At 44.1% G+C, this 12,834-nt stretch overlaps 1 protein-coding gene across 2 annotated transcripts in view; it reads right to left on the bottom strand.

Annotated features, from left to right (window-relative positions):
- The window catches only part of Alg3 (Alg3, alpha-1,3- mannosyltransferase), a 156,135-nt gene that overhangs the window by 108,665 nt on the left and 34,636 nt on the right, over positions 1–12,834 (bottom strand). For both annotated transcript variants that reach the window (XM_055065668.2, XM_050169410.3), the window contains exon 4: positions 4,649–4,809. In XM_055065668.2, the coding sequence (XP_054921643.1) occupies positions 4,649–4,809 (161 nt within the window). The remainder of the gene's footprint in view (positions 1–4,648; positions 4,810–12,834) is intronic.

Below are 12,834 nucleotides of genomic sequence, written 5' to 3'. Positions count from 1 at the left end.
ACATTACTGCATACTGACGCTAGTGGTCAAGGAATTGGTGCCATACTGCTGCAGCGCGACCCCGAATTTTGTGAAAAAGTTGTTGCATGTGCAAGCCGCGTTCTGACTTCCGCAGAAAAGAAGTACTCGATAACCGAACAAGAGTGTTTGGCCGTTGTCTGGTCCATTCAGAAATTTCGTCCATACATCCACGGTCGACATTTCACGGTCGTGACCAACCATCATGCCCGATGTTGGTTGTCGGCAATCAAGAACTTGTCGAGACGCCTTGGCCGCTGGATAGCCCGATTATAAGCATATGACTTCGATGTCATATACAAGTCCAGAAGAAAGCACCAAGATGCCGATGCTCTTTCACAAAGCCCATTACCACCATCATCGGAGCACATCACATCACCTTGTCAAATTGGCCGCACGGAGGACGCATCATCTGTTAGACTGATTTCCTCCTTGACTCCATCAAACCGCCCTTCAGTGCTTTCCACTCACCAGCACGCAGATTCTTATTGCCATGATATTATCAATCACCTTAGCGGTGTTTCATCTCCACCCAATGCCAGGCTACGGAAACAGCTTAAACTGTTCAAGTTCGAAGATGACGTGCTCTACCGTTACATTTTTCACCCGGAAGGCCATCAATGGGTTCCCATTCTACCGTGCTCTCTTGGCACTGCAGTTCTGCAGGCCTCACACGATGACCCTACGTCAGGCCACTTGGGTAACCACAAAACACACGAGCGCATACGCAGGCGATTCTTTTGGCCAGGTCTTTTTACAAGCATAGCTAGATATGTTGCCTCGTGCACGCTTTGCCAACACCGTAAGCGACCTACTACTGCTCTGGTCAGGACGCTACAACCACTTCCTTGTCCAGCACAACCCTTCTCTGTCGTCGGCATTGACCTTTTCGGGCCACTCCCACCTACTCCAGATGGCAACAGATGGATCGTCACTGCTGTTGACCACTTGACCCGGTATGCCGAAGCAGCCTCAGTACGTTCAGGAGCTGCCTCAGAAGTAGTGGCCTTCTTCTTGCAGGCTATCTACTTACGTCACGGAGCACCTCACATTCTTTTAAGAGACCGAGGCAAGGCATTTTTTTCAAGCACTCTTAACCAAGCTCTGCAAGTGTCCAACACCATGCACAAGGTAACGTCTAGCTACCACCCTCAAACCAATGGCCCAACAGAGTGATTTCATTGCATGCTATGCGACATGCTATCCATGTATATTCAACCTGACCATCGTAACTGGGATGTGATTCTCCCATTTGTAACATTTGCATACAATATGTCTGTTCAACGGACTACCGGATACTCTCCGTTTCTCCGATACTCTCCGCTATTCTCCGATACTTGACGTTTCTTTCTTCTCTGGCCCCGTCAACGCTTCACCATTCATTTGCGACCAGTTTGTGTCTCGTCTTGCCCAATGTCATTGTCATGCCCGTATCAACACTGAAGCAAGCCAAGACGATCGCAAACATCGGCATGATGCCTCTCACCGCGTCTTTTCCTACCGCCCTGGTGATGATGTGCGCCTGTGGACACCTATACGAACACCCAGTTTATGTGAGAAGCTTGAGTCTCGATATATTGGCCCCTACAAAGTCATAGAGCAGACCTCGCCAGTGAACTATCGCGTTACACCTGTTGATTCCCTAACTGACCAACGCTGCCGCGGAACAGAGATCGTGCATGTTTTCTGCCTGAAGCCCTTTCATCTCCGTTCCACCGTCTAATGTGCGGCCAGGCTGGCCGCTTCCGTTCATGGGGGAAATTAGTCTAAGCATTTATGCGGATTTCATCTTCATCTGTAGAAAGTCATCATTAATCACTGGCTCGTGTTCGTTTATTACATTGGCACCATTTTTCCTTCTTGGAATAAAGCGTCTTGACCGTGGTATTTCAGTAGAAAGGTTCGATTTATTAAAGAAATTGTGCTCTTGATGATGCATATTTTTGTGATGAGGACGTTTAGGTATCATTTCTATAACCACCGAGTAACTCCATAGAAAAAAGGCCAGCAGCCTGCACCCCTACAAGGGTAGTAAAGATTGCAGTGCTGCCCACGGTGCCATCCAGGGTGCTTCGTTGCCTTTTTACATATTTCCTCTTATTGTCGTCTATACTGAGGACGCAGACAACAGTAGAAGGTTATAAGGGTAGTCGAATAGTAACATTTTCAGATACAATCGAATATGAGGATGCCGTGTAAATCTGGGCATTGAAATGCCGACAACGTGTGCAGTGGCCATGCGATTCTGTATGCGGTCTTTTTTTTCTTTTGCTTTGTAGACTCGTTCGTACCACGATGCGGGGCACTTGGATAAACTTTTTGCATTGATGCCATTGCCGCAATTTTAGCAATGGCTTTTTCGAAAATGAGCTATCAGAAAGCAGTCAAGGCACCTTGATAAGAATGAGTAACAACGTTTTTTTCTAGAACGTGCAGTTTATGAATAGAGTTCTCTGATACGGAGAAATTTTCAGGTGCATATAAAAGACAGAAAGACAGACCTAATTAGTGAGAATGCCTGTGTCTACATAGGGTAGGCTTAGCCTCCACGCATTGACAGCAGCATAGTCGGTTCATTTTTTTCTTGCTTCAATTATTTACTACTGGACTGGTGGTATGTAAACTGTGATGTGTGACAGAGGGTGGATTCACACTGTATTACATAACTTACAACTCCAAGCTTCTAGTCTAGTAGATTGATGCTTTAGAACGGTGAACAACGACAGTTTGTACTAAGCACTGCAGCAAACTTGACGCAACTGCACGTGATGCAGAGCCTTGCGATGACTAAACGCGGACAAAATTGTCCAAATCACACCCATTGTTTCAAAGGATAGATTTTCAGAAATCGAAGAGCTCATTGTACTGTGCTTGGAAACATCGATTGTGTGTTAAACCATGGCACACAACAAAAGCGATTTTTTTTTTCCATTTACAGCCGTTGTCACCATGCACTGGGAAGATGACGGCGCCCATTAGCGACCGAAGAGTTACTGTTACAAGAAGCTGAGCTGATGAACTAGTTGGTTTTCCTATTTTCCATTCTTGAAGTCCCCATGTTTCTTGCTCTCTAGAGTGTGTCCTTGCGTGTGCATTTTGCTGTTCAGCTGGCCTCATGGCTGAAGTAGTGTGGGCTTCTTCAGAAATGGTTCTGCGGTGCCCCTGAAATGATGTTTCGGCCCCATGGCCAGGTTCAGAAGTGCAAGCGTCTCTGCCGAAGTGGCCGTATAGTTATCAGCAGATCCCAATCGTCTATCCCCATACTCACTCATTTCATGAGCCTTAACGATGTTCCTGTGGGGTGGGCTGACTGGAAAGTAATTACTTTGAAAACTCGTTTATTTATTTAGCACCCATTTGCATCCTACATGCTTGAACTTTTTTTTGGTGAACTGGTAACTACTATTACTTTTTTCAGTTCGGGTTCGGTTCTGTTTCAGGCCCGCTCTAAGAATATCGGTTTGGGTTCAGGTCTGACTAGAGTTTCAGTTCACGTACGGTTCTTGGTTCGATTCAAAACCCAGGTGATGTCCTGTGTGCCAGCTGTTTGGGCATGCGAGCAGCAGCAGTGCCCACCCAGTCAGCAGAAACTTCTATAGTGGTGGAACAGTCAAGTGATCAATTGCAACACCTCAGGTGGCACATGCAAATGTGGTCAAAACGTGCAGAGAGTAGCCAAGTAAGCACTCAGTATAAAGCTTTGCCTACCACCAGCACTAGTATTAAAACCCGTGTCACTGCAGCAATGTGTACTTGGAAGCTGGACATGCTAACCTCTGTGCTTTTGCACAATCATGCCAGGTAGTCTCTGCAAGGTTTACTCACGAACTGCACTCACATGCAATGAGAGCGGTGATGTATGCATGCACTTTGAAGACCTCAACAGGCAAGGTGTGTTGGCATGCAATTCTTCATCGTCATGAAAATAGCCCAACAACAAAAATTAGGCTTACATGACAATGAGGACAATGAGTGCCAAACAGAGCACATACCCAGAATGGAGGATGTGTCAAGAATCTGGTGCAAAACAATGCTGAATGCACTGATATCGAGCATCACTGCTGCCAACAAAGACATTTCTTTTGCAGACTAGATTCTGAGTGCTCAACACACATCAGCACTGCAAATGCTGAGGCCTTTCTTTTGCACAAATCTGCTAGGTGGCACTGCATTATTATGGCTTCCAAGGTGAATATTCTGCAGTCGGAGCTTTCAAAACCAACTGGTGGAAAGATATGGGCTCATTGTGCACACAGACACACTTCCATTCAGCTACTATGTTATTCTTCAACAGCACCCCAGACTACCTTATAACTGCTAGATGCTATTTATGAGCACGCAAGCATGCAAGCAAACAGTAAGATGGCCGTTTCCACTGTGAGAAATTGCTTGTTTCCTTATTTTTCTCAGGACATCAAAATGGGTGTAGCATTCTACTACAGTCAGATAGATCGCAGTTATTGGGGACGTGCACAAGGTCTCCGTTGAAAGAAGAATGCCTGATCATGACTGCAGCAATCTGTAAACCTTGGGTAAAATGCTTATCTGAATTATTTTGCTATGCAGAGTGCTATATATCAAAACAAGACAAGCAGCTACAGGTAAAAAAAATCTTGACTCTGAGACATACCTGAACAGGATGCAGCCCAGCACCCAGCGCCGCCTGATGAGGAAGCTAAGGGAGGCATACAGCAGGGCCATAGCAACGGGGTCATTGAACAGCCGTAGCACGTAGATGGAGTGAATGCGGTATGAAGTGGCGCACATGAGGACCAGTACATACGGAGGCACCTGCCAAAGGGAGAGTGCCAACATATTACATGACGCAACCAGAGGACAGTAAAACACACAAACACATTCATTTTAGAAATGAGAGCCCTTGATTCCATTTACACTCAAAACTTGCTACGATAAAATGGGCTATAATGAAACAATGGATATAACTCGGTTAATGGAATTTCCCTTCCAATGCCCATGGAGAACTGTGCCTTTACCACCTTGTTTTATCCAAGTAAAATTGTCCTGCCAGTAGACTAACTAGATTTCTTTCCCAAACCAAGAAAATGCACTGAGTAATTGCTTTTCACGAGGTTTGACACTCGCTTGGCATGGCAGCTCAAAACTCTCATGACGAATATGCTGCCAAGCAACAGCGGACTTTCATCACATGTTCCCCACCCCTTTTTTTCTTACAATAACTTTTTTCAAAATACAGAGGCCAGGGATGCTATTCTAGACATTTGCAATGGCAGCACTTTGAGCCAATGCCATAACAGCCCTATGAGCCAATCAGAGCTGACAAGATGGCGTATTTGACAATATGGCGGAATTAAAAAATGTCCAGAACAGCAACCCAGAACTATATGTCGTGCTCCAGTAGATCACCAAAAACAAAGGGAAAGGCCATAGAGATCATCATCATCATCATGTGGCCATGCAGCGGTTCGGTTCGTGTGTTTAATTTGTGTACAACATGTGGCATATATTAGACAGTTATAGTATAGCGCACGTTATATTTGCGTACACTATATGCTATAGTAAAGTGTACACTAAGCAGCGCACGTTTATTGCAGTTTTAGTTGGCCCGCGAGATCTTCCGATCTCAGAGGCCAGATGTTGTAGTCCCAGCCATCTCCCGATTTTACCGATAGGTGGAACTGACATCTCAAAGGTTTCTTTCGTTAGGCTTCGACTTGTTCGAAATGAGAAGCGATCTTGAAAACTCCACAAGGTTATCCATAAAACTCTGTTGTCGAAGCTGCCTGAGACTAAGCGAAAGCCGTTTACACAGTCATTTGCTACAAACGAAGTGCATTTTACGAAAGCAACAACAAATTCATTTCGAAGCTGGCAGCCAGGACTGCTGCCATGTTTCCCACAAACTATGCAAACCACGCAAAGACGTTAACGCTAAATCTGACAAATTGCGTGTGTATGCTATACGCAATGAGTCGTTTAGCATCCTGCACATGCGCAGTATGGACCTGCTATATTATAGCATACACAATGGTATAGCGTACGCTAAACTAAAACTGTCTATTGTATTTTCAACTCCCCTTAAACTTTGTTATGGCGAGGTTCAAGTGCAGAGTATATTGTCACGGTGTAAAGCAAGCAAGGCACAAAGGCAAATGAAGAGGAAGTGAGTCAGTAAAAAAGAGAAGACTGGTGACATGACACCTGCAGCACATCTGCAATAATGGTAAGCCTGTCGAGCTGCAGCGCCTGTCGCAACCTATCCTGACCTATTGCGAGCCAGTGGTTAATAAGAAACTGCCAAAGACAAGATGCTACGACCAGTTCCTGTTGCACTCCAGCAGGGAGTTCACTTTTAACAAAGACATGTCTGTCTTGGGGTCAGTAGATGTGAGCAAGGTTCCAGACAAGAATGCGGACAACCCTAAGATGCACCAGCACAAGGTCTAAGCCTGCAGAGGGTGCTAAGTAAAGGAGAACCAGGCGTAAAAAAAGACCTGCCATAGTCCAAACATGATGAACAGTGGGCTCACACAGGTGAACGGGGCCAAAGGGCTGACCAAACATACACGTGCAGTAAAAGCCTATGAATAAAGTGTCTTTGCATTGCATAAGAACGAGGCTGACAAACTGGAGAATGTCCGCAGCACAAGGGGAAGACAATGCAGAACATTGTTAGCAGTGTTCGACTCAGGACCTTGGCGACATCTGTTATGCCCATAACTAAGCTCGTGCCCCACCGCAAGGAGAGACCGCTGTGCGTATCCTGTAAAACTGGACATTTTTCCACTTTAGTCCATTCAGGATCACGACCTTAGTGCAGTCACTTGCTGACCAGGATGGTCAGCCTCCCGATGGAGAGGAGGAATGTCGACTAAAGGCGAAGAAGTGATGGTGAAAGAGAAGGACCAAGTGAAACTGAGGTTATGGCACAAGGCTTATATGTAAAATACAGTGTTGTTTTAACATAGTGCGATCGTGACGTTACAATATATTACACTACATGTGTACCTAATGAGCTACAAAGCAAGTATATATTTTGCCAAATCAATGTCATGGTGACTGTGCCCAAAAACCTAGAGGAGCAATTAAAGCCCAACAAAAACACGTAAGTATGCTACTTTCGTTCAATGTGATCCTACATGTGGCACCAATCATGTGCATAAGCGCTGCAGAGATTTCGGCCATCTTCGCTAAATGCACTAGTCCATGCTTGCGATGGCATGTGATTGGCATGGCTGGCAAAGGCTTGTGGGTAGCAATATATTTAGCTGTGCCTTCACTTAGTAGGCCAACACTACAGTCAGCATTAAAAATTGCAGCACACATCAATGTGCCCATTTTGGCCATGTTGACAGATGTACATCGTTTTGTTAGAAATTTCTTTTAAGGCACAAGCAAGAGACACGGCACAAAAGGAAGGTCAAACACAGGCTAGGCGCCTGTTCTGTGTTTGAGCTTCCCTTTATGCCATGTCTTTTGTTTGCGCTTTAAAAAAAAAATTGTCAAGTATACACCAACTAGACGCACAAGAAGTTCTTTTATGCACCCTGTTCATATTTTTCCAGCGACTGTTTCTCATCAGCTAAACAATGTTACAAAGTTATCGTTAAAACAGCATGTGCCTACATGTATCGGAACTTTCCCAGAAGTTGCCACCAATGCTATAGTGAAGGAATCTTGTTCAACGAGACTGTAGGCGTGACCCGAACAGTGGTGTACATTGTGGAACACACATAGGTACTAGCGATTATGATGGAATGTACAAGAAGCCATGTATATATAGCCAACGGACTTGACCTGTAGATCAGGCCTTGACGACTGTTCAGATTACTATTCAACACATACTTCTTTTCACTGCAAGTAAAGGAACAATGTTGGCTATTAAGGAATAAAAATTTGCATTTCAGTCCAGGCTCTGCCATGAAATAAGAGGCATCGCACAAGAATACCACTTGTGCAGTTGAAACATAAATAAAGCCTAAGGCAGAGAAATCATTTAAATGACTTCTTCCGTGAGCAGAGGCATGAGGTGCACTTTACCACATTGCTATATGCTGCTATATAGCTATATGCTGCCTCATTGCAACACTGTCTGCCAACACTTTCCCATGTAGGTGTTCATTTAGCCATGTGAGTCTCCGCTACAGTGTAACTGCATCTATAATAACACTTGTAATGTTATAACATTGTGCATTATAGTCATGCCTTCCATTCCAAGCTTAACAAAGTGTCATTGTCACATGTGAAAGTGTAGTCACACTCACTGCAGAGTGTGCCCTAAAGTAAGCTCCAACAAGATCACGGTCTGTAAACAAAGTTGATAGAGCCAAAGGAATGACAAAAAAAAAAAAAAGAACAGTAAACAAAGCAACACTAAAGTGACGAGTGCCATGAGCAAGATCGCTGTTCGTTGAATGTAATCCTGTGTGTCGAGTCCGTTCGGAATAACAAATGATACTTCATTTTTTCATGTAGCACTAAGTCTCCAACATTGCACTTGACAATGCAAAGTGCATTTGTCCAATTCAACACTAAATTGCCCATCTGATGACAGCGATCTTCCTTCTCTTTAATCCCTGCAGTAATAATTAGGATATATGGCCTGCACTCGTTGCTTCGTAATTTTGCAGTGAGCTTAAATTGAAAAGCTGATCACATGCACAGTGAAACCTCATTAAACTGTAGTTGTCTGGAGTTCGGAAGAAGTATGTATAAACGGTAGTACTGCTTAACCCAAATAGCATGAGATCTCCCACTTACCTGTCAAAAACAGAACTTAGAGAGAGTGCGATGAAAGGGGAAAAAACATGCAGTATTTATTCACTTCACGCGGCAAAAGTGTTATTTTCGTTTGATGCCACGATGGCCTAGCAGCGACGACAGCGGCCTCAAACTTACTGAAGCTGTGAGCCAGCTTTTCAGCCAGCCCCCTCTTCTCGGCAAACACTCGCATGGCAGAGTCCTCACTGGCATTACATGTTCCCCATGCACGCGGGCAGTAGCGTTGCAGAACTCGCGGGGCACCTTTTTCATTGCGCAGTGCTGTTCTCGTCGCAGCGATTGCATTCATGACGCTGACGTAATGCGCAGCTTTTGCCACTGTCAAGCCTGAATTGCCCGTGCTGTCGCTTTCCATGTTGTCCTCATCTCTGTCGCTAGGCAACACTTCGGCAACAACAGAGGCAATGATGGCGAAAAGTCGAACCTCGTAGCAGACATCTTGTCTTGTCTTGTATCCTAAACCGTGGCGCATACCCACTATGAAGCACTGGCCAAGAAGCAGGCAGTTTTCCGTATGCTTAGAAGTAAAGCGAAACTAGATTTGAATAGTGCAGCAAGGGACTAGAGAACTATAATTTAGAAGTGTAATGAAAATATCATAAAGAATTTTGATAAAGTAAGTTAATGTAAAGAAATTAAATAATATAAATTATTGATAATTTTAGAAATTCAGCAAGGTACTCTTTTTGTCTAATAAAATTGTAAACTGCAAGAAAAGCATTCCTGTGGCTGGATCCCAGTGAAGTCGCCCCAAAAGAAAGAATGGTTGGTGAGGTTAGCGTTATCCCAAGTTTCATAAATGAGTATTCTAACACTTTTCTTTGTCTTGGAAAGCAGCGGCATGAGAGAAAATAATGTTCGATAGTTTCAGGTGTACTGCAAAAAGAACATAGAGGGGACATAGCAAGACCAGACCTGTGTAAGTAAAACTTTAGAGGAGGTATACGACATCTAAATTTTGTAAAAGAAACTTCCAATTGCCTTGAAGGACACCAATTATTATTCTATGGGAAGCCAAGATGGTGGAATTCAGAAGACGGTGTTAGCACAGATATTGCAAAGTTTCGAGATATTGAGAAATTTCTGTACCTAGCCGCGGTGACATAAGCTGATGTTGGCAAAACAGATATGATAGGGCCGTTGAGGGATGCTCCTGCGAGTGAATCAGCCATTTCATTTATCTGCAACCCACGATGTCCCTGCACCCAAAGCAAACATACTTTCCGTAAGTATGAAGCACCATCAAACAAAATGTTCTTTCAATTCTTGAATTTAAAGATGCATTAAGTGCTGTACATACATATAGCAAGTCAGTCACAATAACAGCTAATGGGTCATTTTGGGGGAGTTTTCGTAATGCTAATATAATCGCTAATAATTCAGCCAGAAATATGGGTGTGAAATTGGGAAGGCGAAGGGAGTAAGACCATTGAAGCGATTCAGAGAAGAACCCCACTCCTGCCTTCTCATTGCACACAGAAGCGTCAGTAGCTATTACATTGTCAGTGGTTATCTGGTGTAGGTGGCCGTGTAAGGTATTAATTAAATCTCGCCTTGGTAATAGTTTAGCATGATTTGGAAATATGTCTTTGGCCTCAATTTTGAGGTCTGTTAAGGCATCACTTGAACGGCAACCTTTGTGTATGGACACATCCAATTTTTATAACTGTGCTTGCACAAATATTATCTGAGGACTGTGTAATCTCGACCACGATACTTGAAAAAACTCGGACGGTTCAGTGATAAATGCATATTGCGTACATCTTTTTAAGAAGTCGAATTTAAAAAAATGTCTGAACCATAAGCATGCGGAATCTGCAATCTAGGGCGCGTATACAAGCTTCCTGATATAAAACAGCGTTGGCAACAAATCTAGGTAGCCCAAGGCATGATCGTAGAGCTTCTCTTTCTAAAAGTATGAGAGGTTTAATTTAATAGGTGGGGCCACCGGAAAATATTACGCAGCCAAAGTCTAATATGGGCCGAACACACATCTTATATATCATCAGTAAGGTATCCCTGCGCAGTCCAGAGCAACGGTGACTGAGCCGGCGGAGCATAACTACGGCATGTTCTGCATTTGTTTTAATATGTTCAATGTGACTACAGCAGGTGAGCTTGCCATCGTAAATAACACCAAGGTACTTGACTTCGTCATTTTGAGGAATAATTTCCTGTCTGTATTGTCAAGATATATGCACCTGTGCAGTTAATGGGAATACTAATACCACACTTTTGCTAATATTTAACGACATACAAATCTACTCTAGCCATGTCTCCAGCACTCTTAAGTAATTCTGCAATGACTATTGCAGTGAATGTATATTATTTGCAGATGTAAAAAATGCGATATCATCCGCATAAATGTAAACATGTACTTTCGGAGACAAAGGAATTGTTCTCAGCAAAATGTTAAATAATATAGGGGAAAGAACGGAACCCTGTGGTACATCTCTTGTCTGCTTGTGTTTGGACGTCGAAATACTGTGTTGGTTTAGATGAAACTCTCTATTCCTTGTAACTTCATTGATCCAAGTGGTTATATATTTTGGGAAATTCATAGACTGAAGCTTATCGAATAGAATACAGTGTTCAACAGAGTCATATGCTTTTGATACATCTAGCGTCACCAAAGCTGCATACTCGTTTGCGGCAAGCAAGTTTAATGCGGCTCTCTAAATCTACATGGGTGCACTATATGGAGTGGCCGGGACGAAATCCAATCTGACAAGGACTGAGAAGGGTATCATCCTGCATAAAATTTGTTATACAGCCGTGAACAACCCTTTCTATTAATTTGACGACATTGGAAGTAAGAGAAATTGGTCTTATGTTGTCTAAGTCAAGTCCCACTGATTTTTTCTTCAATAGTGGAATAATTTTAGCTACTCTCCACTCTGTTGGAACCCATGAATTCTTGAGAGAGAAATTTATTATTGGGGGCGAGCTCCACCACTGGAAAAGCTGGCGCCCCCATCCACATGACGTAGTATGAGGGATCACGTGGACACAGCGGCCACGTCGGCTGCTTCGGAAGCGCCGAAGCGAGCTGTAAATGAAAGTTTGTCTCACCTGCATGGAGGTTCTGATCAAGTGGGGATGTTTTCCTACTTCGAGTGCGTGCTTGACAACACGTGAAAGCCCTATAATACGTAGTGGCTGCCTTTGAAGGTGTCCAGCCCGGTAGGCTATTGCTCGGTGCCGCAGTGCCAGCCGCACACAACGGAGCCCGGTCTCGGCCTTCACACGTACCCGCTGACAAAAAGCTGCGCGAAGCTTGGATAGCAAAACTTAGAACCGGCAAGCAGCCATCGGCTGCAACTCGAGTGTGCAACAAGCACTTTCGCGAGGAAGACATCTGAAACGGCGTCGGGGTTGCGATGCTCGGTGAGTAGCATGCAGAAAGCGCGCACCTAAACGCTCGCCGGCACGTGCTGCCCGTCTAATGTCATGAAGATTTGGTCTATGAACGTGTTTATGCTAGATACTGGCAAGCCCACTGGAATGGAAAGGCAACAGCATGGCATATGCTCATTACTGTGTAGCACCAAACAATGGAATGTAATGGATTAAGAAAAAAAGCAGCGGGTAATTGCTAGTTGAGAAGACCAATAAACATACAGTGCGATGCAACCTGAGAAATAAATATACTGAAACGTCCAAGTCTTTCGAAGAAAAAAAAAAAAAGATTGAATGATCTCGAGAGCACATCACAAGTCGCCGTCGTAGGTGCGAAGTCCCTAGATATAACAACATTATTTTTGAACAGCTCTGATAGTGTGCTGTCACATACTCATATACTGCGGCCTAAAGCTCAAGGCACGGTGCGAAAATTCACTCACAGCGACACACATTGCGCGGACATGCATGCAGACGCGCAGTCTGTCACCGCAAACCTGTGCATCGAAGATTCATTCTATTATGCTCCATTTGGTTATACAGACAGCCCTCTATGAACATATTTAACATAGTTCGCTCTCAGCGATTGCTGACCTTTCATGCGCATGTCTGCGCATGCCGGAAACGTCAGCGGAATCATTGCACCGGATCTTTTCA

The sequence above is a fragment of the Dermacentor andersoni genome, chromosome 3 (genome assembly GCF_023375885.2).
Source record: "Dermacentor andersoni chromosome 3, qqDerAnde1_hic_scaffold, whole genome shotgun sequence".
In the NCBI taxonomy this organism is placed as follows: domain Eukaryota; kingdom Metazoa; phylum Arthropoda; class Arachnida; order Ixodida; family Ixodidae; genus Dermacentor; species Dermacentor andersoni.
The sequence above is the reverse complement of the archived record's forward strand: the minus strand, read 5'-3'. Positions and strand labels throughout refer to the sequence as shown.